Source organism: Mustela nivalis (genome assembly GCF_964662115.1).
Source record: "Mustela nivalis genome assembly, chromosome: 7".
NCBI classification, from domain to species: Eukaryota; Metazoa; Chordata; class Mammalia; order Carnivora; family Mustelidae; genus Mustela; species Mustela nivalis.
The window spans coordinates 9,372,088-9,399,057 of record NC_139026.1 but is presented as its reverse complement, the minus strand read 5'-3'; the positions used below and the strand labels follow the sequence as shown (position 1 = coordinate 9,399,057).

The window sequence follows — 26,970 nt, the reverse complement described above, 5'->3', positions numbered from 1 at the left end:
AGGCCCCTCCCCTCCTCCCTTACTCCCTGGCGGGTGGTAACAGGCCGAGCACCCTACTCCCCACTCACTCTAGGCTGCCCAGCACACCACCACCACCACCGTGGAAAGGCTCAGAACATTTATGGGGCACCTGCTGTGCTTTCTGAGTGGCACTGAGCTATGATCTGGAAAGTCTGGCTTTACACACTGAAGCTCATTTGGGCTCTAAGCAGGGACACCCTACAAGCCCTGTGCCTCACTCCTGACAAAGCCTGGCTGCAGGGACAGACCAGCTGCCCCTGGCGGTGTGTGACAGGATCCCTCCGGCAGCCGGGCCAGGAAGCTGACCTCACGCGACTGGCCTCCTGGGGGATCCTGGGAGCACACCCAGAACCGCAGCAGGCTTCCCGAGCCCCGGCTGCTTACGACAGGATGTCCCATGACTGGAACAATTGGCACAGGCCAGCATTCCCCTCCTGCGTAGCTCAGGTCGCCCCCATCCACTGCCCTGGCAGGATCACCAAGGGCACCCAGGCCGGCCCCGAGCACCACGGCCTTCCTTCCTTCATCCCCACCAGCCACGCCTCCCAGCACGGAAGCGCCTCACCACACAGTGGCCTCTGCCTTCTCACAAGACCACCCCGCTCTATGGTTGGCCCAGGGTTCCCCCATCTGTTAGCTGTCCTGAAGCTCACAAGGGCCTGTGAAGGAAGGAAGGTGTGGGTGCTATCCCTGTCTGGCACAAAGGGAAACTGAGGCCCAGAGAAAGGATGTGGGAGGTGTTGCCTGGCTGCTGGACTCATGGCTTCTTCCCACTCCTGAACTGCACTAGGAAGAGGGCCTGCAAACAGAGGGCCTGCAAACAGTAGGTGCTCAATTAGTGCATAAGATAAGACTGGATTTGGAAGTAGGGCTTAGGTCAAATGTCCTTTCCATCCCCCACCCAAGCCTCTGGGACCTACAAAGCTACCCTCTAGAACAAAATGTGCCTTCAAGTGTTCTCTCTGACCCCAGCTCATCACAAACACGTGCCTAATGCGAGCGAGGAATGGGGAAGGGCCCCCATCACTTTACACACAAGACAACGCGGCTGCATTCATCCAGCACCCACTGAGCACATGGCACCTCACCAAGTATCTGAGGTAACTACCACATTTAATCCTCAAAACACTCCTACAAGAAGGGGACTTCCACCCACATGACACACAGGAAACTGAGGTACAGGAGCTTATGTGACTTGCCAGGGTCTGAACCCTATTAGTTAGCCTTCGGGAGCACCACCTCAACATCCTCAAACTGCCTTCAGGAGAAAGCCTGAATGGCAAGTGGCTGAGTGCCTTGATTTTCAGCCTCTTGTCCTCCAAAAGCTGAGGCGCCCATCTAAAAATGCACTGCCATTCATACGAGCTGGAGCAAAGTGTCCTTCAGGAAAGGAAAAGGTGTCTTTTTCATTTGCCCTGCTTAGCGGGATCATAGCTGGTGGCACATCGTCCCAGACATGTTGCTGAAGCTTCCAAGGACGGGAGACGCCGATAACTTGAACAGATCGTTGGGCTCGTGCCTAAGGGACAGGGTGGCCCATTTTATGAATCAATTTATGATTCACTCTATAAATATTTATCAAGGACCTACTCAGGGGCAAGCATTGTTCTAACTGCTTAGACTCCACTAATCAACTAAACAGACAAAAATCCCAGCCCTTGGGGTGCCTGGGTGGCTCAGTGGATTAAAGCATCTGCCTTCAGCTCGGGTCATGGTCTTAGGGTCCTGGAATCGAGCCCCACATCAGGCTCTCTGCTAGGCAGGAGCCTGCTTCCCCCCTCTCTCTCTGCCCCCTTGTGATCTCTCTCTCTCTCTGTCAAATAAATAAATAAAATCTTAAAAAAAAAAATAAAAAAATCCCTACCCTCCTAGATCTCCTACTTTACCGAGGGCTCTAAATAATAAAGAAGATCAAAAGGCAAAGCATAGGGGCGCTTGGGTGGCTCAGTGGGTTAAGCCGCTGCCTTAGGCTCAGGTCATGATCTCAGGGTCCTGGGATCGAGTCCCGCATCCGGCTCTCTGCTCAGCAGGGAGCCTGCTTCCCTCTCTCTCTCTCTGCCTGCCTCTCCATCTACTTGTGATTTCTCTCTGTCAAATAAATAAATAAAATCTTAAAAAAAAAAAAAAAAAAACAAGGCAAAGCATATCCATAGGTTTTAGGTGCCGGGTAGATGCTGAGAAGAAAAGGGAACCGAAGAAGGGGGATCAGAAATGCTGAGGTAGAGACTCAAATTTCAGTGTGACCCGGGAAATCCTGACAAGAACTTGACCTTGAGTAAAGACTGAAAGGAAATGAGGCCAAAACCCATATGGATATCTAGGTGAAGAAATGTCCAGGTAAAGGGAAGACCAAGTGCAAAGGCCCTTGGGCTGCAGCATGACTGATGAATTCCAGGAAAGGCAAGGATGCTGGACACCGCTGGACGCTGGGGAGGTCAGAGAGGTAACAGAGGGCCAGCTGCGTATAAATGAGAGAAGCCATTGCAGGGCCTGGAGCAAAGCTGCCACATTAACACATCACTGGCCAGATGAGGAGTGTAGAGAGCCTGCAAGGGTAATCCGACAGCTTTAGCCAGAGCAACTGAAAGACTACTGCCATTTCCTACTCAAGACGGGGAAAGTAAGTGGGAGGGACAGACACTGGTGGAAGGGGCAGGGGGGATGAAGGGGATATATATCAGGAACTTAATTCTAAATACCTTTAACTTTGAAATGCCCTTTTTGAGGTGTTGAACAAGCAATTCTATAAGTGAGCCTACCATTTGGGGGAAAGATCTAGACTGGACTGGAGATATAAATTTGGGAGTTGTCAGAGATGGTACTTAAAGCTATGACATTGGATGAGGTCACCCAAAAAAGGAGGATGGAATAAAACAAGAGAGAGAGAGAGAAGAGCCATGTCAGCCATGGACCTATTAAAAATGTTCTCCCAGGGGCCACCCTCTACAAGGAGAAGCTCTAAAGAGGCCTCCTCTCCACTACAACCCCCTCACCCCTTCCGCACACACACCCATCTGCAAACACGCACACACACAGCCCTTCCTCTGTCTCTTGGTGATGTCATTCTGCTGAGCGAGAAGTTAAGTTCTCATCGAGGATACGTTCCTAATGAGAAAGGAATCCGTGGAAGGGAGAGAAAGGGCAGCAGTGAGCCTCACAGAGTCTAAGCAATCACATGGGCTCTACTGTTTGTAGGTGACCTCAGGAAACTCATTCACTCTTTCTCATGTTAAATAGAAATAACATTCGCTACATCATGGGTATATTTGTTAAACAAATAAAGAATGAGTGAATGAATGGTAAAAGCTACATACCTACAAAAGAACCTGACTCAGAGCAGATGATTGATAAATACTGTCAAATGCTAAGTGCAGACAGCGGTCCTTCCACCTGTCTTTCCCTCTTTTGTCATTTTATCCCTTTCCCTTTCCTGGCTCCGACACAACAGTGAAACCACACATTTGTATGGGACTATGCTGGTTTCAAAGCTCTGCCTTCTGCATTTCTTTCAAATTTTCAACCTCACAGCAGCCTTATGAGGGCAGGAAACATAATCCCCCTTCCACGGACAAAAAAAACCCTGCAACTTGGGACAAAAAACAGCCTCCAAACTCCAGGAACATTTTAGGGCAGAGACAATAACAAAAACACCGCATACAGCCCAAGGGTGGGGCACCTGTGTTGCCAAACCAAACCTGCCTAACATCCTGTTGGGTGGGTAAAAGGGCAGGTGAGGGAAAGACCCAGAAGCTCAGGGGAAGGGAAGGTATTTGTTTGGGGTCACATGAGTAGTCCATTAAAAAAAAAATGGGCACAGATCCCTGAGCCCCTGCCCTCCTTGTCCCACACCCACGGACCTGCCCATCCCAGTCACATGGTCAAACAGGTTATGCCTTCCTGATCACCAGCTTCCAAGCCATCTCTGGGCATAGAATTGGTGGGTTGGGAGATGCCGGGGTGAGGAGGCTATGGGTAAGGAGGGAGCACGGTGGGGCGCAGGCACAGATGAAATCTGAGGCATGTGAGAGACAATAAGCCTCAGAGAGAAAGCAGAAAGATGGAAATCAGAAAACGGGGGAAGTAAAAAAAAAAAAAGAAAGAAAGAAAGAAAGGGGGTAAAGTAAAATAGACACAAATAGAAAAATGCAGAAAACAGATAAAGTGGGGGATTAGGTGGGAATACAGAGGCAGAAAAGTCGGGAGCAGGTAAGAAGGGCACAGGAAAGACAATGGGACAATCAGTGCAGCCCAGAATGGAAACTGGGGGCCCTGAGAGGCACTGAGAGTTGGAGACGGGAAAGGGCTGACCAAGGAAGCTGGGTATAGAGGGGAGACACACAAGGGAGACCGGGGTACTAAGGAGGGACCCAGGGCCGAAGCTGGCGTCCCTGGGGAGGTCACAAGTTCGAAATGAGACAAGACCTGTCACAGGTGGAAGTTGGGGCGCTGGGGAAATCAAAGGGCGGAAGCTGCGAGCACTCAGAGGGTCACACAAGGGTCAATGGAGGACACGACTAACAACTGGGGAGCACAAGCGAGGTCCGAAGGAAAGTCAGGGTGGAGACCACGGAAACTGGGGCGAGCAGGAGGTTTGGGGAAGGGCCCCCCCAGGCCCCGCCTCCCCTGCGCCGTCACTCACCTCAGCTTACTCAGCACTTCTACTTCCTTCTACTTCCGCAAACAAACTAGGCCGGTCCCACGTGACGGCCTGGCCACTGCCCTCCGCCAATCAGCGAAGTCCGTGCTCCGGTTGGGACTCTCGAGGAAGGCGGGGGCGGGGCTCCGCCATGTTTTCTAACTGCCCAATGGAAGGGGTTTCCAGCGCCGAGGGAGGCCGGGCTTCCGTCTGGAGCCAATCCTCTGCGGCGGGGCGCGGCCACGTCTGTGCGGGGCGGAAGGGCCTCGTGCCGGCTCGTTGGCGGACATGTTGATGAGGGGCGGGAGTCTCCTCCGCCTTACACCTCCCGAAACGGTCTGGAGGCCTGGAGTCTGACACTACGGTTCGCGACGGCTCGGCTGGTAAAGATAAAAGTGAAACTAGCAAAGACGCAGGGCGTGGCAGGGAGGAACCTGCTTAGATTTTTTTTTTTCCAGGGACCCCCAGATTGAGTAACTAAGAATATGGGATGCCCAGTTAGATTTGAATTTTGGCTCAACGGCCAATAATTTTTTAGTTTGAACCAAAAACACGAAGGACGGTTGTGCTAAGGAAGTGTTCGGCGTTACTTAGCAGCTCTACAGCAAGCTGATCTCGGGAAGTATCTTCGCACTTTTAGGAGAAACGTGGGCAAATGACTTGGCCTCTGCGATCTCATCCTTAATAAAGACGTTGTGACCTAGCGATAAATTCATCTCTGTACCTGCACGTAGTGGGATTTCAACAAATGGTCGCTATTATCATTAGCAACGCAGAGAAGGGCGCACTGGCGAGGGGGTTGTTGTGACAGCTTTGTTTCTGTGGAGCAGATCCTATCCACTAATACCCGTACAGAGCTTCACCTGTTACAAAGTAGTCTGATTGCACATCCATCACCCCTGAAGTGTAGTCACTCTTGTCTGCACTTCACATATGAGGAAGCTGTTCCTTAAACTAAGATTTGAATTTTGCTCACGAGTTTGAGCTTTGTGTTGAGAGAACTGGGTGAAGACTCCCACTTCTCGCTGAAAATATTTTGCCCTCCACACCCCAAACACATGAAGTTAGGGCGATGGTTATCAGGGAGCTTGCTTGCAAAAGGCGGGGCATTTCACCCTCTTACTAGTAATCTGACCCAAGTCTTCAGCAAACACCCCGGTATTCACAGTGGATCTGCAGGACAAGTTTAGCAACACAGACACACAACTGAATCTGAAATGGAGAAAAGGCTGAGGGAGGTTGGATCAACCATTAAAAACCGTCAAAGATCCACAAAAGAAATTTAATCTCAGGGCCTCATGAAGTTGAGTGTCCCTCCTCTAAGTGTGAAATGAGTGGATAAAGCAAGAAATGAGGGTTAGGGGATTATTAGGAAGCACTGACTGAGCAAGCAATGGGAAGGGAGTGGACAAATAGGCATGACGGGATGCACTCTGTTGGCTTTCTGTTGGATGTTTGCATTGGAGCAGTTCAAGTCCAAGAGCTTCTCTGGAGGGGTTGTGCCAGAAACATCTCAAGAGGGGCTTACCTGCAGCTACAAACATCTCAGAGCAAAATGTCTGCTTTCTAGGAGGCCAGAATCTGGAGAGTCAGACTAGACCAAGCCCCCTCCCTCATAGTTGGATAGAAATTTAACTAACTGGGGTGTCTGGGTGACTCAGTCAGTTAAGCGTCCGACTCTTGGTTTTGACTCAGGTCATGACCCCAGGGTTGTGAGATCCAGCCCCGCATTGGCCCCGTGCTCAACCTGCTGGGAGTCTGCTTCAGATTCTCTTGCTCTCTCTCCCTCTCCCTCTACCCCTCCCCCACGCTCACATGTGCATGTGCTCTCTCTCTCTCTCATATAAATAAATCTTTAAAAAATAAAATTTAACTAGCTGACACACTAATGGTGCAGTTTACATTCTTACCTTGTTGGATCCTCCCCACAATGCTGAGAAGTAAGACTCTTGCCCCCCACTTTATTGTGGAAGACACCTACAGATTCTGCAATGGGAAATGATCTCCAGAGTCACATGTCAATCACAGGCAGGACCAGGGGGGACTTGGGTGCCTCAGTGGTAAGCATCAGCTTTCGGCTCCGGGCATGGTCCTGGGGTCCCGGGATCAAGCCCCACGTTGGGCTCCTTGCTCAGTGGCAAGCCTGCTTCTCCTTCTCCCTCTGTCCTTCCCCCCCTTCTCCCACTGGTGCTCTCTCTCTCTCAAATAATAGTAATAATAAAAGGCAGAATCAGAATCGGGACCTGCCTCATCCTTTCTTCCCTGCTCCAAAAAAGTCCCCACTATGTGCCAAGCAATATTCTTGCTGCTGAGGAAACCACAGTGAACAAAACAGACAAAAATCCTTGCCCTCCTGGTATTCGCAGTCTTGTGGGGGAAAGACAGATGATAAACAAGATCAAGTCAAACATAGAGTGTGTTTTGCTAAAGTCTTTTGGCAAAGTGTCATGATATTAGCATCCTTCTTTCAAAGAACCTTGAGTGTGGAATCTGGGGTTACCTGTACAAGTGCCTTTGCACTGGTCTTGCGTTTTGTATATTTGAGCATTTTTATCATTGAAAAGTTGGAGGGGAAGTACAGTATGGTAGAGGGTGATTTAAAAAAAAAAAAACTATGGAATAAAAGCAAGGGGGAAAGTTGGGGGTGGGGTGCAGTTTTAAACAGAGTGGCCAGGGAAGGGCGCACTGAAAAGGGAGGTGTTTAAATAAGGGCCTGAGGGAGGCCAGGCAGTGAGCGTGGGAAAGAGGGTTCCTCAGTGAAGGGATGGTAGAGGCAAAGGCCCTGAGGCAGGAGTCTCCATGGCTAGTGTCACAAGCAAGGAGGCTGTCGTGCCTGGAGTAGCATGAGAGAGCAGTAGCAGGGAAGGCGATGAGTTCAAAGGACTCTCAGGGCCTGACGCACATGGTGGCTCATTCTAAAACATTGGTTTTCATTCTGAGGGGAATGGGAAGTCATGGGAGGTTTTTGAGCAGAGTGAGCTGACTGGATTTACAGGTTAACAGATCCTATCTGTTTGGTAGAAATAGACTGTAGAATCATTACAGCTGGGCTTTGTGTCACCGTAAAACGTGCAAGGTACAGAAGGCATTGCAAGAAGGCATTGCCAAAACTCTGTCTGTGGGAAGCTGTGTGAGATGACTCCTGAACAGGGGTGGGCACCCTAACCCCCCACCACCAGTTCCTGTGAACAAAGCTTTCGTGGAACACAGCCACATCATTCGTTCACACGCCTGTGCTGTCTACAATGGCAGAATCAAAGAATTACGACAGAAACCATATGGCTCACAATGCCTAAAATATTTCTATCTGGCCCTCTACAGAAAAAAAATGTACCAACCCCTGTTCATAAGTTGAGTTTCCAAGGTTGCACAGGAGTTCGCCAACTGGATTGGGAAAGTAAAAACATTCCAGGTGGAAAGAACCTTATGGGCAAAAGTCCACATCACAAGACTATATGGATTGTTTGGGGAACTACGGAGGCCGAACGTTGCTGCAATCCAGTGTGTGAGCAGGTGAGTGCGCAGTGAGCCACAGAGGCCAAGCAGGAAGGTTCTCGAGTGCCAGACTGAGGATGTAGACCTTGCCCCCTGCAGCCAGTGGGAGCCCGTGTAGGGTGACAGGTCAATGATGTGGGGGAAAATCTCCTTGCTGCTGTAGAAAGGTGAGTGAAAGGCACAGAGGCCATGAGGCAGCTGTGTAATGATTATACTAATTATATGGCTTCCGATTTTGAGGGGGGAGCAGCCATCAAGGCTTGTTCCCTCTGGAAAAAAATGAGAGCAGGTGACCTTGGGCTGAGAGGCAGCTGCCACGTGTGTCCCCATCCCAAGGAGGAAAGCTAGTCCTGGCCAGCACAAGCAGGACTTGCCTACCCTGGGGGCCCCTCCGCCTAGCTCAAGGGCTCGCAGGACAGAGTGTCTGGAGGAAAGGCTGGATCTCAGGGCCACAGGGTCAGGGAAGCTTTGCCAAGAAGCTAGCCTGAACCTGGGTCCTGAACGGTGGGGAGGGCTTGTCAAGGCTGAGCAGAGGGCATTTCAGGCAAGGATGGGGGACCTGTGCCAGGGATGGCGCAGTCTAGCCTCTCGGGATGGGGTCTAACCCAGGGTTCTGGGGGTCACAGTGCATAAGGTCTTCATCCCTTTCTTCTTTCTCTGGTGCTTCTCACCGTCACTTCAGTTTCTCCAGCCAGGGCTGACGAAGCACCTACTACTCGCTCGGCTTCCCTCTTGGCAGGGTGAGGGCTCGAAAGATACATCTGTTCCTGCCCTCAGGGTCCGCAATTGAATACAGACGTGCCCCAGATCCACAGATAATTGTTTATGGTGAAGAAGCAGGGGACTAGAGGCAAGCATGGTTTTTCCAGAGAAATCACAAAATTACACGGGATCGTGTTCCAGATTACCGGGCAGGATAGCCTAGTGAGTGTTATAGTGATGAACCACCCCACGATCGCCCTGGCTTAACACAGGCTTATGTTTTTTTGTTTTTAAATCTGTCTTTTTTTTTTTTTTTAAGATTTTATTTATTTGTCAGAGAGAGGGAGAGAGAGCGAGCACAGGCAGACAGAATGGCAGGCAGAGGCAGAGGGAGAAGCAGGCTCCCTGCAGAGCAAGGAGCACGATGTGGGGACTCTATCCCAGGACGTTGGGATCATGACCTGAGCCGAAGGCAGCTGCTTAACCAACTGAGCCACCCAGGCGTCCCCAGGCTTATGTTTTTGTTCACAATGTATGTCCAGCGTGGGGAGGGGTTGGGGGTTCTGTTTCTCAGAGTCCCGCGGGAAGCGTCTTGTCAAATTTCGATTTTGGATAAGAGGCTGCATTAGAAGTTTTGCCAGACAGACAGACAAGAGCTGGTGAGAGTTAAGGGAGTGGTTAGCACCGGCTGGCGCCGAGATCCCTAGGTCCCCCAGGGAGAGGAAGAGGGGGCAAAGTCCAATGCCTCCGGGAGCATCCCTAATCACGGAGCTCCAGGGGACGGAGGGGCAGGAGACTGCAAAGGTAGGAGGGAAGCCCAGCCTTAGAAGCCAAGGGAGAGAGAACCACAAGGTCAAGTGCTGTCAAAGGACAGAACAGATCCGGAGGGGAAATGGACCCGGGTTTCAGCAATAATGAGGTCCCATCAAAGGACAGTGGGGCCGAGCCAAACTGCAGGGTGGGGAATAAGAGGGGGCAGGAGAGCTCAGAGGGGGTGAGGCAGATTGGGTTGTGAAAGGGAAGAACAGGAGAGCCTGGGGGCGGAATGGTGAGGCAGGAAAGGGGCAGGTGGGGTGCGGGTTGGGGATGACAGTCACTTGGGGAAATGTCGATGTTGAGAGAGAAGCAGGGAGCTGGAGGGTAGGCATGAGGGTCTGGGAGGAGGAGAGGTGGCTTTGGGACAGCTTCTGCAGGGACAGGGGAAGGGGGAAGGACAAGTGCAGGAGGTCGAGGCCAGAGGCCTCTCAGTGGGCCTCTCTTTCCTCAAGTGGAAATGAGGACAAAGCAGTGCGGTTTTTTCTCCCTACCGGAACCAAGACCATTGCAGACAGTGGCCCAGTGCAGGTCGCCCGCCCCCACTGCCCTCTGGGGTGCCTTGGGATCTCAAAGTAGGAGGGAAGAAGAGGGGCGAGATTCTGTACAAGATCCGGCCAGAGCTGCCCCTAGCACAAGCCGGAGTGTCCTTCAATACCCAGTGGCTGAGATGACTCCCCAGCAAAGCCCAGGGATGATACCCACCAGGAGTAGGGGAAATAGCTCGACCCTCGCATCAGACCAACCTGAGTTCAAATCCTCCTCTGCCCAGGACTGACCGTGATATTGGGCTGGTTATCTCACCTCTCAGAGTTCCGATGTCTCCCCCGCAGGTGATGGTAACACCTAGCTCCCCAGAAGGTGGCAACGATTAGAAGGATGGGGCACAGCCCTTCCGGCAGTCCAGCAACCGGGTGCTCCCTGGGGAACTGGGGAATCCATATTTGGGCCCGTTTCCTCTGCTCTAGAAGGAGGCTGATCATTTGTGCCCCCACTGCCCACCTACAACAGGGAGGGCTTTTGTGGGAAGGAAAAGTTATGAAGACACGGAAATGTGATGAAAGTACAGGTAATTTGGGGGGATGGTTGGTTTATTTAGCAGGGGGAGGAAAGAGCTGGAGGAACAAACAAGCCCAGATAGGTCGTAGGCACTTAGGGTGGTGCCTGGCATCCACGAGGCATCTCAGAAGCACAGTGATGGGAGTAAGTACGACGCAGTACTAAGCTGCTGCAAGGCATGTGAGAGGTGAAGAAGTGGGAACAGAACAAGATGCCAGAAAGTATCCCATGACATCACCCCACCCAGCAGAAAAACCCATCCCAAAAGTGGGATCTGGCTCAGTGACAGAGGGCTGCCCTGCTAAGAGTGGGGGCTAGGAAGGCCCCAGCGTCTAGGGACAGGAGCTCTTGTACGCCTGAAAATCACATCTCAGGGCAGGAACGGCTTCCAGAGAACACCTGGCCGGGAAATCTCCAAGCCAGCAGTGGTCCCCTCCATAGCAGCCCACCTCTAGCTACCTTTACAACGCAGGACACACAGCCAAGTCAGATTTCTTTTAAAGAAAGTTTACTGTGGTTTGAGATGGTTTGGAAATCACTGGTCTAATCCTAGACTTTCACTGCACTTGGGGAAACCGAGGCTGGGATGGAAGAATGCCCCACACGCGGATCAGCCAGGGGTGTGAATGAGCGGCCGATCCAGGCTTGGGTCAAGTCTGTCGCTGTTCGTGGGCACCTACTAAGGACTGGGGTCCCACGGGGATATGCCTGGGGGGCTCTTTGGGGTTTTGGATCCCTGGCCAGATGAGCAGGGGATGAGTTGGACCCATCAGAGTTGTGCGTTACTTAGCAGGCAAAGGCACGCCTTCCCTAGAAACTGACATGGAGGCCCCGCCCTGTGGGCAGGAGGTCCGGTCTCTGGGGGCGGGGGCGTGTTCAGCACTGGCTTTGTCACCTGCCCAGGGAAGAGGCAGGTTTCTCTAAGGGACTCCGGAAAACTCATCTCTCTCTCACCCAGTACATATTGATCTCTTCTCCCACACTAGGCACTGTGCCACATGCTTTTAAGTGTGAACACATTAAATTGTTTCACAATCCATGAAATTGGCACTCTGTTAGTAAGCCCGGTTTACAGAGGAGGAGAGAGACTGGAGAGGTTCAGTCACCCAGCTGGTGGGGGTGGAGGCCAGGATTTGAGCCCTCGGACTACCCTGAGGGCCCCTACTTAAAAAAACAAAACATAGGAAAAGAACTTGTATTTAAATAGAAATTGCAGGAATGACAGAATTTCTGCAGAATTTCATCCAGATTCCCCGAATGCTAAGACTTAGTCACAGTAACTTTATCATTCTCCACCTATCTTGTTCTCAACTGTTTGAGAGTAAATTGCAGACACCGTGAGCTTTTACCTCTAAATATTCCAACATGTGTTTCCTAAAATCAAGGACAATCTCTTACCTGACCACAGGACAACTACCCAAATCGGGAAATTAACACCCATGAGACTCTATTAGCTAGTTGACCGACCTTACTGGGACTTGACCAGCTACCTTCACGATGTCCTTCATACCAATGGGAAATCCTGGATCCCACACAGCTTCGGTTATCCTGTCTCCTCTAATCTGGAACAATCCTGTCTTTGTCTTTCAGGATCTTGTCTCTCTCTCTCTTTTTTTTTTTCCCCCAAGATTGCATTCATTTATTTGATATAGAGAGAGAAAAAGCATGAGCTGGGGGAAGGGCAGAGGGAGAGGGAAAAGCAGATTCTGTGCTGAGACGCAGGGCTTCATCCCAGGACCCTGAGATCACAACCTGGAGCAGAAGGCAGACGCTTAACAGACTGAGCCACCCACATGCCCCGATCTTGTCATTTTTTTAAAGCATGCAGTGCAGTTATTTTATAGAGCTGTTCTCAGTCTGGGTGTGTCTCCCATTTCCTCACGATCACATTCATGGTGAGAGTTTCTGTCAGCTGCTCCACAGAACTGATGCTGTGTCCTCCTCCGGGCATCGTTCAGGGGACACACGAGTCAGTTTGTCCCGTTACTGCTGAAAGTAACCTTGATCATTTAGCCAAAGTGTTATCTGCCAGTTTTCTCCACTGTAGAAAGACTATCCTTCTACTTCCAATTAATAATTACATTTAGGGGATGACTGGGTGGCTCAGGTCATCTCCTGGTCCTGGGATGAGCCCCTTGTTCAGCTCCCTGCTCAGTGGGGAGTCTGCTTGCCCCTCTCTCTGATCCTCCCCCTTGCTTGGGCACTCTCTCTCTCTCTCAGAGTCTTTAAAAAAGCTATATTTAGGGTCATGCTTTGAAACTATAACACTATATATGTTTCTCATCAAATTTTCATATCCATTGATGATTCTTCTTGGATCCATTATTACTAGAATGCTTGTCTAATGGTCATTTTCTTTTTTTCTTTTTTCTTTTTTTTAAAGATTTTATTTATTTATTGGACAGAGAGAGATCACAAGTAGACAGATAGGCAGGCAGAGAGAGAGGGAGGGAAGCAGGCTCCCTGCCGAGCAGAGAGCCCGATGCGGGCCTCGATCCCAGGACCCTGAGATCATGACCTGAGCCAAAGGCAGCGGCTTAACCCACTGAGCCACCCAGGCGCCCTAATGGTCATTTTCTAATTCCATCATTCCTTCTACTGGAAGAAGGAGCTTTGTCTTCTATTCCTTCATTCATTCATTCATTCATGCATATTAGTATGGACTCATCAATTCTTCTCTTATTTAATGGGTTATGATCCATCATTACTATTATTATTTTTTTAATATTTGAATTGTCCTAGATTTGTCCAGTAGGAACCTCTGTTGCAAACCACGGAGCCACCACTTTTTTTTTTTAATATTTTATTTATTTATTCGACAGAGAGATCACAAGTAGGCAGAGAGGAAGGCAGAGAGAGAGGAAGAGAAGCAGGCCCCCTGCCGAGCAGAGAGCCTGATTCGGGGCTTGATCCCAAGACCCTGGGATCATGACCTGAGCTGAAGGCAGAGGCTTTAACCCACTGAGCCACCCAGGCGCCCCATGGAGCCACCACTTTTAAATACGACATTGCACTACGTCCCTTGGCCTTGACCAGGAAGGGAGCCATATCTGTGGGCAAGCAGTCTCTGCTGCGTGGGTACTGAAGGGCCGACCCCCTGACATGGGCAGGCAGGGCATGGGAGCAAAGGATTTAGGCAGCATGGGGTCCTTGGGTGTTGTTCAGGTTGCTGGGGACTCATTCAATAGTTGAGCACCTATAATGAGGCCTCTGAAATTAAACTCTACTAAACTAAGGGAAAGAGGAGCCTGGCTGGTGACCAAGGCTCCACACAAAGACCATCTTGTCGATGGGTCCTATGCCTTCCACTGCCAGATAAGGTAGGCGCTATGATGTCAGTTTCACAGAAGTTGTGGCTGTTGCAGTGACAGGCACTTTCGACAATGAAAACAGCATGAGCAAGGACAAGGGGGTGAACGGCAACGCTCCCCCATTTTGCATCCCCACCAAAGCTGCCCCTTATTTATTTATTTATTTATTTATTTATTTATTTGACAGACAGAGACTACAAGTAGGCAGAGAGAGAGGAGGAAGCAGGCTCTCTGAGGAGCAGAGAGCCCAATGCAGGGCTCAATCCCAGGACCCTGAGATCATGACCTGAGCCGAAGGCAGAGGCTTTAACCCACTGAGCCACCCAGGCTCCCCCAAAGCTGCCCTTTTTGAGTGGAGCTCCAGGCACTGAATATAAGTCTTGCATTTATACTGGAACCCACTCAGTTGGGCACAGCCCTAAATATCTGGACCCGGAATCTATCCGGTCCAGATTTAAATTCCAGTTCTTGTACTTCCGAGCTGGGTGGCTTTGGAAAGTCACTTGACCTCTCTGAGCCTCCACTAATATATTTCCTCGGCAAGTATTTACGGAGGGCTCACTATGTGCTGAGCACTGTTTCAGGCTTGTGACATGCTGTGGTGAACAAGGCAGACAAGAAACTTCCATTCTGGGGGCATCTGGGTGGCTCAGTGAGTTAAAGCCTCTGCCTTCGGCTCAGGTCATGATCTCAGGGTCCTGGGATCAAGCCCCACATCGGGCTCTCTGCTCAGCGGGGAGCCTGCTTCTCTCTCTGCGTGCCTCTCTGCTGACTTGTGATCTCTGTCTGTCAAATAAATAAGTAAAATCTTAAAAAATCCTTCCATTCTGTTTAGGGAAAACAGACATTAAATAGTAAACAGATATAATAAGCAAGGTAATACCTTATGGAGATATGAAAGTTAATATAAGAACAAGTTTCAGAAGTGGGGGCTCTTTTAGGCAGGGCAGTCAGGAAAGACCTCTCTGAGGCAGTGACATCTAAGCTGACGTGAGAAATGAGAAAGCCTGGCAGTGAACAGAAAAGGACATAGCTAGTGCAAAGGACCTGTGGTAGGAATAAGCTAGGTGTATTTGAAAGACAGTGTGGGCAGTGTGGCTGAAGAGCAGTGGGTGAGATGAGAATGGAAGGTGAGGCTGCAGAGCTGGGCAGAGGCCAGATGGCTTAGGGCTCTATAGACTGAAAGGAGGAATATAGTTTATATTCCAAATGCAAAGGGAAGCCATTGAGGGTGTTAAACCAGAGGGTGGGAGTGTCCTAAGGAATCTGATCCTTATTTTAAGAAGATCTTTAGGGGCGCCTGAGTGGCTCAGTGGGTTAAAGCCTCTACCTTCGGCTCAGGTCATGATCCCAGGGTCCTGGGATCGAGTCCCACATCGGGCTCTCTGCTCAGTGGGGAGCCTGCTTCCTCCTCTCTCTCTGCCTGCCTCTGCCTACTTGTGATCGTTCTGTCAAATAAATAAATAAAATCTTAAAAAAAAAAAAAAAAGAAGATCTTTAGTGTGTGAAGAAAGCCTTTAGGGGCAAAGTGGGGAGGCTATCAGGAGGCTTGCTGTCATGGTCCAGATAAGTTGATGGTGCCTAGGCTGGAGGTAGAGCCATGAGGGTGGGGAAGAGTGGTCAGATGCTGGACCGTGTTGGAGGTAGAGCCAGCCTCACTGGTGGGGAAGAATGGAGAAAGAGGAATGGGAACAACTGAAACTGGGAAGTCTGGGGGTACAAGGAGTTGAGGTAGGGTTAGTGGTTGGGAACTGGATTTTTGCCATCCTCATCTGGCACTCAGCTAGAGGTGCAGAGGGGCAGTCTAGAATTCAGAGAAGCCCTCCGGAGATCATGGGCATATGGTTGGCATTTAAAACCACGGGACTGGATGAGATCATCATGGCAGAGGGTGTAGGTTGAAAGGAGAAGAGGCACGGGGCTGTTGACTGCAAAATGAGACAAATGACACCTCCGCCCACGCGGCTCTCGCGAGGTATCACGTGAATGCACGCACCCAGCCCATGTTCTTACCCGGGTTGAGAATCCCGACCGCGCTGAGGCTGAGCGGGGGGAGGGGCGGGGAATGGGGCCCTTGTGGGCGGGGCATGACAGGGGCGGGGCCACATGGGGGCGGGGCCGAGAGCCGGGAGGCCGCTCCGGGGCCGGAGGGACGGCCGGGCGGTGACGTCACCGCATGACTGGGTTTTTATGAATGAAAGGAATCCTGTGAGTGAGTAATTCCGGGAAGCTCGCCTTACAACTCCGCGCCGCCCTCCCCCCGCGCTGCCCGCCCCACAACAAAACTCGGCGCGGCGCTCTCGGGAGCCCGGCTCGGAGCGAACCGCGGTCGGGACCGGAGGCGAGACGGACCGGGGCGCGGGCCGGGACAGCAAGCCCGGACGGCAGCAGCAGCCGCGCGCGCGTGCCCGGGGCGCCAGGCGAAGCGGGCCGAGAGGCGGGTGAGGGACGCGGGTCCGAGACTGGGACGGGAGCGCGAAAGCGGAGGCTACAGGGTCTCCGCGCCCGGGAACGTGCCTGGGGCGGGGCACCAAGGCCCGCTCCGTCGGCGCTCCGGTGTATCCCTCGCCCGGACGGTTGGCGGGGCTGGGTGGCTGGGGGGGCGGGGGACGGGGACCAGAGGTCCTGGCGGGGGGCCGAGACGGGGTCCAGGCAGGCTTGGCGGGGTGCGGAGACGGGCCTCTTCTGGGGGCGCGCGCGGGGAGGCAGCGGAGCCGGGCAGGAAGGGACAGCACAGGCGGGCGAGCGTCAGCGTCCGCCCAGGCGGGGCCGGGGGCGGTGTGTGCACGTACGTGACTCGGTGAGGACAGTCCTTGGACCGCTGCCCGCGGGCAGTGCGTGCGCGGTTTGTTTACGTCCGAAGGCGGGCGTGTGTGTGTGTGTGTGTGTGTGTGTGTGTTCCCGGGCCAGTGTCCCTCTTATCTTGCCTGGTGCGTGCGTGAGAGAGGGAGAGGGGGAGAGAGAGTGAGTGAGTGAGTGAGTGAGTGTGTGTGTGTGTGTGTGGTGTTTGTGTCGACCCGCGCGCTCCCAGGGCAGTGAAGACCCTGGGCCTGTGGCCAGCGGTGTGTACCTCGGAGAGAGTGTGCCCACAGGAATAAACGCGGAATGAGGATTCGGTCGAGGGAAGTGGCCCGTTCCATGGTCACACGGGGGTCCGGGAATTCTCCCTGGGGCTGTCCCCTTCCTACCAGCCTGCAGCCAGGCCCTTGCTGTCCCTGGAGTTTCCCGGGGACACGGCCATGTGACTGCGGTGTTTGTCCCCCGCCCAGAGCCGGCGCCTGCAGCCACAGGGTGGGGCAAAGTATCAAAGGCCCCACCCAGCTGGGCGGGGGGCACGGTGGTGAGATGAGAGAGCCACTCCTGGCCTGAGCACCCACCGATGGGTCCGGCAACAAAGTGGCTGGTGCCTCTGTCCTTGTCCACAGGTTGTCCAGCTGCCTGGGGAAGGCAGACCCTGGGGACTCTCCTTCATCCCCAGGGTTGCCCATCTCCTGCCTCTTGGGAGGAAGAAGGGCCAGAAAACCCACCGCAAAGGTGGGAGGTGGGAAGGAGTCCCTGGCCCCCTCTCTTTCGTGGCTTCTCTGGCTGGTCCCGGTTCTGGAGGTTGTACGTGCTGGGTTGGGGAGGGTGAGACCGGGAGGGTGGGGTGGAGCTGGTTTCTGTCCTCCTGGTGGTTTCAGTTCCCAGGTGGGATTAGTCAGACAAACCTACTGATGGTTGGACCTGAGGAGCTAGTTGAAGGCCTGGGCCAGCCCTGGGACCCAGAGTCCTCACCCTGGGCTAGCCCAGGTCATGGTCAGCAGGCAGTGGCACAGGTGGTCTTGGTCCATGAAGGATTAATATGTGAGGGGTGGGACCCTGACCTAGCCTTCTCTCCTCATCAGCCCTGTGGGATGAGATGGGGGTTAGGGATGCCTTCCTCCTATTCTGCGCCCCTCCCATCTACAAAGTTTAGAATGTTGTGTGTGGGGGGGGGGTGTTGGTAATTGAACTTGCTGGGGCGAGAAACCTGATGATCTTTTAACCTTGAATCTTTGAGCCCTGGTGAGCTCTGCTTCCACGGCTGGGAGTTAGAGTGACTCCAACTGCAACAGGAACTAGGCTATGTGGGGTGGCAGGATGGGTGTAGAATGGGGAGAGACGGACCTGTAGGAGAGAAAAGAGAGTCCACAGCCCCAGTCTGGAGCCAGGGATGTCCAGGAGTATAGGGCTTGAGTGAGGGAGGTGGTGGCCAGGAGCACAGGAACTGCACAGGCCCATCCTTCAGAGCTGGACAGGAAACATCCCCTAGTAGGGTGGAGATTCAGGGGACAAGGGGAAGTGGCTGGTTGGATCACAGATGGAGGGTATTGACTCCCATTGAATCACCTCTGGGCCTTCCCTAGAGCCTGAGACTGAACATGGGCTCCTGTGGCTCCCTCCTTCCTGACACTTTTAGCCTGAGTTGCAGTGGACCCTGTCACGGGCTAGTTGCTGGGAATAAGATGGTGAACACACAAGATCTAGAGCCTGCCCTCTGGGACCTTACGGTCGAGGAAGGGGAGACAAAGTTGAAAGAGCGACCAAACTCCGTGCAAAACCACAGCTGAGATGGGTAGTATGAGGCAGAAGGCTCTGTAATTTGCAAGTATATAACAGGACTCTGACTTAGCCTGGGCAATCAAGGGAGACTTCCCTGAGGAGGTGACCAGTGACCTGGGTTGTCAGATGGAGGGATGGTCACCTGTGAAGCCCTTAAGGGCTGGGGTTGTGATTCATCTTTGGGCCTTTGGGACCCAGCAACAAGTCTGGCACAGAATAGGTGCTTCTTGGAGGTTTGCTGATGAAATGAATGAATGAGCCTAGATCCATGTCCTGGAAGAACAACATAGCACTTGGAGTAAAAGGCCTGGGAATCCCAGGGAAGCAGGAAGCCTGAGGGAGCTACGGGATTCTTGAAGCGATCTCTCAAAAGTGAGCAGATCGTTCAGGACCCAGGTGCCACCACCCTCCTCCTTCACATGCAAATATACACACACAGGCACACACAGATACACACAGACACACTCCCTGTGGGAAATGTACAAGGATGGTAGGTTACTGTCCCTTTTTTTCATTCGTTGTGAGCCAGAGGATCCTGGGGGAGAGTGGAGAGGGAATCCAATAGAGATACGGGGGCCCTGCTGTGCGGGCTGGAAAGAAGGTTTTGAAATGGGCTGAGCCTGGACTGGTTTGTAGGTTTGTGTCAGCTGTCTGCAGTGAGAGGGCTGGCACTGGAGGCAAGCGAGACCAGAGGCCAGTGAGGAGGCGGCTGTGGTCATAGCTCCGCTGAAAGGGGAAGTGGTCCCCAGCTGTGCAGGTGGAATGGAGGAACGGTCAAGGCTGACAGTCCCAAAGTTTGTGTTCTCATGCCTCTGCCTCCAGGAAGCCTTCCCCGATTGCCTTCCCCTTCCTCCAGGGCCTCCAGTCTGTTGGTGGTCTTGGAGTTCCATTCTGGACCAGAATCTGCCACTCAAAACTCCGAAGTAATCAGTGCAGGAAAGTCCTCTAGGATCGGTGAAGTTTGGGCATGGTGGGAAACTGAGGCCACAAGAGGTGAGTGGCAGATCTAAAGCCATGTGCAGTGAATGTGAGTGGGTAGCAGAGACCCAGAGCTAGAATGCAAGGCCCCTGCTTCCCTGCGGTGCTGGGTTCTCTCAGCTTTGCTCCCCTTCCAGCAGGGAGGAGGCTGCACCAGTGCTGGCTGCCAAGGCCCAGGAAAACACATTTTTTCCCTCTGTCCTCACAGAGGAAGCAGAATGGCTCAGCAGCCAGCAAGGAGCCCATGCCAGTGGGTGGGCCGTCTACAGGATGTCTCTGGAGTGGACCAGGGGCCAGGGAGGGGAGTGCAGGAGAGCTGGTGGCTGCTGGCTGGGCCAGGCCACTGTCAATCCCTGAGAATCAGTTCATTCTCTGTGCCTCCAAAGGAGTGTTGGGAACCTGCAGACCTTGGAGGTTGGCTCTGCTGGCCTCCAAGGGAAGAAGAGAAAAAAATGGCTGGCGGGGGTAGCGATCCGGTAGCTGGCAGTGAAGAAAAGGCCCTGAGCTGGGGGTCAGGACCATTTAATACCTGCTGCGTGACTTCAGGCAAGAGATGCCCCTTCCTCTTGGGCTAAGTGAGGAGGCAGGGCCAGGTGCCCTCCAGGGAGCCAGAGGAGGCTGAGTCCACACAAGGTCCCGGTGCCTACTACTGGCCTGATCCCCCCTCCTGGAAGGACTCAGCCATTCTGATAACCCCCAGCTGCTCTCAGGGCTCTGCAGTTTGTACCGCTTGGCAGGTATTGTTCTGATCCTACAGTTGTAGGATCTGATTCCGAATCAGATCTGATTCTGATTCCTACAGTTGTAGGAAGAGTGGAGGCCCGGAGAGGCGGGCCTTGCCCCAGGTCTCACAACCCGGAGAAGACAGGTACAGGACTCAAACCCAGGCTTGCCTCGGTCCACTGCTCCTTCCTTGCTTCCCATATCCCAGTGGGGGGCCAAGCATCATGAAGGTAGAACCCCTTCTGCTCCTTTCCCATCTTCCTGGAGTCTGGGTACCGTCCTTGCCAAGTGGAAGCAAGGAAGCAGATAGAAAGGAGGAAGAGTTGGAGACAGGGTAGGAGGTTTTTCTCCTGGACAGTGTCCAGCTAGGCTTGGGCTTGGCACTGGGTTCAGAGACTGACAGACTGGGTCATGGTGTCAGAGACCACCCACCCACATCTCACCAGTGCCTGCTCCCTGCCAGGCCCTGTGCTAGGGGCCTCGGTACCGGGAACTGCTGGTTGCTGCCGCAGAGGTCCCTGTCTGGTGGGGAGACAAGGACACAGAACAGGACAAGATAAGAGAGAAGTGCTAGGGTGGGTGGTGTTGGAAGAGTCCTGTGGGTCCAGGAGGGCTTCCTGGAGGAGGTCTTATCTGTGCGGAAGGCAGAAGAAAGAGCAGGAATCTGCCAGATAAGGTCAGGGGAGAAGTGTCACAGGGCGTGGAGTTGCCCAGAGGCCATAGACTGTGGGAGAGAGGAAGTGAAAGAAATTCTGGGTGCGGAGGTGCCAGGCAGAGGTGGGCCTTGATGGCAAGCAAGCCTGGGATGCCACGCAGGTGGGCCTGGACTCTGTCCCAGGGATCAGGAGCCACCGAAGGTTTTCCTCTGGGTGGTAACATGGTCAGAGGCACATGCTGGAAAGATCCTTGTGCAGCTGTGTGGAGGACTGAGCAGAGGCCAGCAGGAGAGCATTCTAGGCCCTTCTAGGTGTGTTAAGAGGACTGCAGTGAAGGGCAGGATTGGTGGGTGTGGTGTATGAGGGTCTCCAGGTGGCATCTGTGAAAGGCCAGGGTCCTGACTTGGGGCTCTCTGGGCCTCAGCGACATCATAGGAAGCCTGGGTGGCCCTGAAGACCTTCCCAGGCTAAGGGCTGTGTTGGCGGCCTCTGTGAGGGGGTCTCTTCAGATGCCACATTCCCCCTTCTGTCCCACTCCTTGTTCCCTCTGGGGTGTCACACCCTCCGGCTGTATGGGCCCGGAGGAGCTGGGCGACTCCAGAGAAGCCTTGGGCTTTCTGCACCTCGGCCCGAGTCACACTGAGAAGTCAACATTCCTCGAGCCTCTGCAGTGTGCCAGGCTCTGGGCACAGGAGATGCAGCAGGGGACGAGCAGACTCTGAGCTGCCAGGGAGCTGGCCCTCTAATGGGGCAGGGGCAGACACTGAACAGATATGTACAGTAGATGAGTAAGAATGCATACATTGGAAAGTACCATGGAGGAACATGAGGTAAGGAAGGGAGGTGGGGAGAGAGAGAGAGAGAGTGCCTGTGTGCGTGCGCGCACACTCTGGAATTTCCAAATTGAGTGACAACTGAAGATTGGGGAAGAGACCCAAAGGTGAGGAAGCAAGCTTGGGGGCCATCTGGGAGCAGAGAAACCCAGGCCCAGAGAACAGCCAGTGCAAAGGCCCTGGGGAGGAGCACGAGTGGTATGTGTGAGGAACCACAAGGAGGAGGGCGTGGCTGGAGCAGAGTGAGGGAAGGGGAACCACACAGCAGGTGAAGTCAGAGGTCTATGCTGGGGCGGCATCCTGCAGGGGCTTATGGGCCATTGTGATGACTTGAGCTTGTACTCCAAGTGAGATGGGAACCGTGGGAGGGTCCTGAGAGAGAAGTAACATGAGTGACCTAACTCTGGGTCACCCCTGGGGAAGCCGAGGGACAGAGCTGTTACCTAATGGGCCAGGATCAGAACTAGTGGGGAAACCACCATGGAAAGGTCCCACGGGTGTCTGGCACCGAGGTCCATGCACTTTGCGTTTCAACAGCGTGTCTCAGAGACACGGGGAACCTGCGGGAATGTGTCAGAGGCCGATCTGAAGCTGTGAGGTGGACCCCATAGAAAGTTCAAGAAGCCAGGGCTTGGACCCCCATTTGCCTCTGCTGTTCCCTAGCATCCTGGGTATTGCTAATGAGATAGCTAGGACACCGCATCTCAGGCCACAGGGCATCTTCCTGCCTTGTCCCCTCTGTTCCTCACCACCACCCCTCCCCGTCGGGATTATCGGATGAGGACACGGACGCTCACAATGAATTGGGGGAGAAGATCAGATCTGCTGGGGATACAGAGGACTGCTGATTTCAGGGGGGTTTTGGGAGACAGTCCCCTTCCTGGCCCCGAGCAGTGGCCACTGGCCTCCAGAAGGTCCTCTCCATGTCTCCCCAGAGCCGATGTCTGGCATAGAGTAGATGCTCAAAAAATACTTGTTGAAGGGACATGGAGTTTTCAGGCCTGTGGGGGAGAGACACTGAGGGCCACCTCATCAGTTTAGGGTATGGCTGCCCTGACTGCCCGGGGCAGGGCTGCATTAGTGCTGGGTACCGAGCAGGAAAAGCTTTCCCAAGACCGATTTGGGTGAGGAGGGCGTGGGCTGGGGTGGAGGGGAAGGGATTGGTAATGTTTTATTTTGATGGGGTGCAGGTTGGACTCCGGAAAGTCATTGACTATCATATATATATATATTTTATATGTATTTTATATATTATAATTTATATAATTATAATTATATATGTATATAATATATATGATAGTCAATGACTTTCCACAAACACATATGTATATATATAGTATTTTATATATTTTTTATAAATTATAAATTATTTTATTTTTATTATATATTTTATATATAATTTAAAGTAACTTCACTCCCAGCACAGGGCTCACTCATGACCCTGTGATCGGGAATTGCATATCCTACCAATTGAGCCAGCCAGGTTGCTCCAAATACGGTTTGTGTAATTTGCTGTATATAGGCATCTCTGGACCTCATATGGGCGAATGGCTGGAGGGGGGTGTCCATTCGGTTGATGCATTTTGCTTGAGCACGTGCTATGTACCAGGCACTGACTTAGGCACATTGATACCATGGCAAGACCACAGTCTTCCTGAGTGTGCATTTTGGTGGAGGAGAGGTGGGACAGAGACAGATAACCAAGTAACCAAACAAAATTACTGCAGAAGAGGTGACCATGAGGGTTATAAAATGAGGTGATGTGATAATATAGGAGGTATTTAGCCAGGATGGTTAAACCAGTTTTAAGAGGTGACATTTGGCAAAGCTCTCAGTGAAGAGTCGCTGTGGGGAGATGAAAAGGAAGACAGCCATAAAGAGAGAAGCAGGTGCAAAGGCCCTGAGGCTGGAATGAACCATTCAGCAGCATCCGTGTGGCTGGACCGCTGGGGCAGAGAAACGTGGTATGGAATTCCAGAGCAGTAGAGGCCTTGAATGCCAAGGTAGTGAGTCTGGGTTTTATTCAAAGTAGGAAGGAAAGTGACCTTGGTCTCTTCTTTCTCCTAGGTCTCAGCCCAGAGGGCACCTTTTGCAAACATGTCTGTGGATCCCTTATCCAGCAAAGCCCTGAAGGTGAGGAGGCAGCCTCTGTTGTCCCTGTCCTCCCCCTCTCCCTCCTTGCCTAGGCTGACTGTCCCATCCCAACTTCCCCTTCAGTTCCTGGAATCCTCAAGGGTGGCTCAGCAGGGTTCAGGTATTCATGGGGCCCTAGGAAGGGCCCCAGCCTGGAAACCAAGAGGCCTGGGCTCTGGTCATAGGTTGAGTGACCCCTCGCATGTCCCACCCCACCCCTGCAGGTCACTTCCATCTCTGGGCTGGCTTCCCCATCAGCACAGTGCTTACTGGGCTAGAGAGGACTTAAAAGGTGCTTTCTGGGCCGGGTTTCTCTGGCTGAGTCCAGGCTGATGCACTGGGTTAGAATTTGGGCCAAGCCCTGGTGTGGTGGTCCCTTTTGTGTTCAAATCCTGGTTTGGCCCAGCTTCCCCTTTCTTCTCCGGCCTGCCCCAACGCTTTGGGGCCTTGGAGCAAGCAAGTCCAGCCTCCTCGTTGGGGCCTGTGGTGGTAAAGGGGGAACACTGGGGGTGGGGCGAGGGAGCCGTCTCCAGCACCTGCTACGCACCAGACCAGGGCCAGCGTCCACAGGTAGGGCGCGACCCTGGGCCTCAGTTTCCCCATGCGCCCAACATTCTACCCCTAGATCAAGCGTGAGCTGAGCGAGAACACGCCGCATCTGTCTGACGAGGCGCTGATGGGGCTGTCGGTGCGCGAGCTGAACCGGCACCTGCGCGGGCTCTCCGCCGAGGAGGTGACGCGGCTCAAGCAGCGACGTCGCACGCTCAAGAACCGTGGCTACGCGGCCAGCTGCCGCGTGAAGCGCGTGTGCCAGAAGGAGGAGCTGCAGAAGCAGAAGTCGGAGCTGGAGCGCGAGGTGGACAAGCTGGCGCGCGAGAACGCAGCCATGCGCCTGGAGCTCGACGCGCTGCGCGGCAAGTGCGAGGCGCTGCAGGGCTTCGCGCGCTCTGTGGCCGCTCGCGGGCCCGCCGCGCGCGTGGCGCCAGCCAGCGTCATCACCATCGTTAAGTCAGCCCCAGCCCCCGAGCCCGGGCCGGGGCCGGGCCCCGCCTCCGCCCCCGCCCCCGCCCCCACCCCCGGCCCCTCCCCCGCAGCCTGCTCCTAGTGTCCACCTCGCCCCGCCCGGCCACGCCGCACTTCCAAGCCACACCCCACTCCCACCCCGCCGCTTCCTTCCCAAAGTGCCTAAGCGTGGTCTCGTTACGTGCCATTTCTCTGTAGCCACCAGCCCCGTGGTGAGCACATGATTCCTCCCGAGCCTGTTGTCTTCCTGTTGTGGCCCCTGTAACTGGGTCCTAATAGGTGGCCTTGGGGTGAGACAACTTGGGTGGGAACGGTGGGGTGGTATTGAAGTCTGGGGTCTCTTTTGGCTGAACAGTCCAGCCGTCTTAGACTGGGATGGTGGGATACAGAGTGGATTAGAGAGAAGGGCTGTCCGGGAGGAGAGGGCCACCCCTCATTTTGTAAAGTGTCTGCTCAGATCGTGTCCTAGCCCCTCCGAACCCTCCCAGGACTAGGTTTGGCTCCCATATGTGTCTCCTGGGACTGGAGGCTAATGTGCCCCGCCTCTGCGCCGGGCCCAGTGGTGCCTGGCCTTCCAAAGCTGGGAGAATCGTCAGACATCACCTAGTGAGGGCCAGTTAAGAGATAGGGAAACAGGACTCCAGCGGACAGGCCAGTGCTCAAGGCCATCTGTGTTTCGTGGCTGAGCTGGAAAAGCCAAGCTGCCCTGAGGTTCCAGCCGGGGTTGTCAGGGGCATTGTGGACACAGACTGGAAGGGATGATGGAAGGGCCTCCCTGGCCTGGGAGCTGCCTCTGTGAGTTGGGGAAGAGAAGTAGAGGGCCGGAGAAGGTGATAAGGATGGAAGAGGTAGAAGGAGCTGGCCAGCCAGAGAGAAAGGGGACCAAGGAGGCCACCATTGACTGTGGCAGGCGGGAAGATAAGACAGATGCTGAGGTCTCGCAGTCCTGAGAAGGACCATTGTGGCTTGAGGGGTGGCCACTGCCACTGATTGCCATTCTCCTGGGGAGCCCAGCCCCAACCCTCCTGCCCTGTATACAGCTGTTTATTTATTGCACGAATTTTAAGTTATTCTCCCCAGCCGGAAACCTAGCACCCACTGCCTGGGAAAAGTGGTGTGTGGCCCTGTGCTGGACTTTATATTTTATATCTGCAAATAAATCACATTTTATCTTATATTTAGGGAAAGCCGGATGACAACCACCCAAAAAATGCTTAAAAAAAAATTGACCCGGCCCCCAGAATTTATTTATTTTCTGACTTACAGTAAGCGAGTTATCCGCCTTCTGTATTTTGTAGACTTTCTGAATAAAAGTCAAATTCTCTTTTTCCACAGTGACCAAGTGTCAGTCCAGTGTCTGGGCTATGGCTTCTGGAGGGGGTGGGGGGCAGGATGGGTTCTGAATGAGGGGCTGAAGCTGGAGTTCTGCTTATAACCCCAGACAGGCCCCCCTGCTGGAGAGGGGTGGGGCTAGCCCTGGGTTGCCAATGAAGAAACCGGGCCATTGGCTCTCCCTAGCTCTTGCTGGAGGCGGGGGCTTGGGGGGACTTGCTAAAACTACTGTTCTTCCTTATGGTTCCCTGGAGCCTCCCAGGGGAAGACAAAGCCAGGGGGAAGATGAAATGTAGGGTTAAATCCCTGGCATCCCTTCACTGAATAAACAGTCCCGCCCAGAGGAAAATTCCCGGATTTAAGAGTAATCTTTCCAGCACTTTCCCACCGAGGCCTGACTTTCTACAGCCAAGTAGAAAATATTTTCCCCATGGTCCGGAAGGCACAGGGAGGCCGAGACAGAAGTGGCTTCTGCAGGCCCAAAAGGCAAGACTGTATCTCCTCTTTCGCTCCAAACTCACTATAATTTCCTCCCCATCTGCCAGCCCTTTGGGGACACCCTGAAGAGGAGTGGAGGGTACAGCAGTCTGGGGGGGGGGCAGGGAAATCAGGGTTTAAATCAGGGTGTGCCTGTTTCTAGCCATGAGACTTCTTATGGTTTCTTTAGCTTCTTA

The 26,970-nt window shown here is 53.3% G+C and overlaps 2 protein-coding genes across 12 annotated transcripts in view; one reads left to right on the top strand and one right to left on the bottom strand.

Annotated features, from left to right (window-relative positions):
- Positions 1 to 4,773, bottom strand: part of PLA2G6 (phospholipase A2 group VI) — a 61,125-nt gene extending 56,352 nt beyond the window's left edge. For 5 of the 9 annotated variants that reach the window (XR_014314100.1, XR_014314101.1, XM_082740155.1 and 2 more), the window contains exon 1: positions 4,661 to 4,773. The gene's annotated coding sequence lies outside the window, so the exon portion shown is untranslated. The remainder of the gene's footprint in view (positions 1 to 4,660) is intronic. The other 4 variants (XR_014314102.1, XM_082740147.1, XM_082740144.1 and 1 more) reach the window with 3 other exon arrangements.
- An 11,463-nt stretch (positions 4,774 to 16,236) lies between these two features.
- Positions 16,237 to 26,302, top strand: MAFF (MAF bZIP transcription factor F). 3 transcript variants are annotated; one of them, XM_082742744.1, is made up of 3 exons: positions 16,237 to 16,478; positions 23,876 to 23,941; positions 24,567 to 26,302. In XM_082742744.1, exons 2-3 carry the CDS (start codon positions 23,906 to 23,908, stop codon positions 25,044 to 25,046), a joined length of 516 nt encoding a protein of 171 aa, XP_082598870.1. In that variant the 5' UTR covers positions 16,237 to 16,478; positions 23,876 to 23,905; the 3' UTR covers positions 25,047 to 26,302. The 3 variants fall into 3 exon arrangements, with proteins under 3 accessions (XP_082598870.1, XP_082598872.1, XP_082598871.1); XM_082742746.1 differs by lacking the exon at positions 16,237 to 16,478 and adding an exon at positions 16,707 to 16,837; XM_082742745.1 differs by lacking the exon at positions 16,237 to 16,478 and adding an exon at positions 19,489 to 19,611.
- The last annotated feature ends 668 nt before the right edge of the window (positions 26,303 to 26,970 follow it).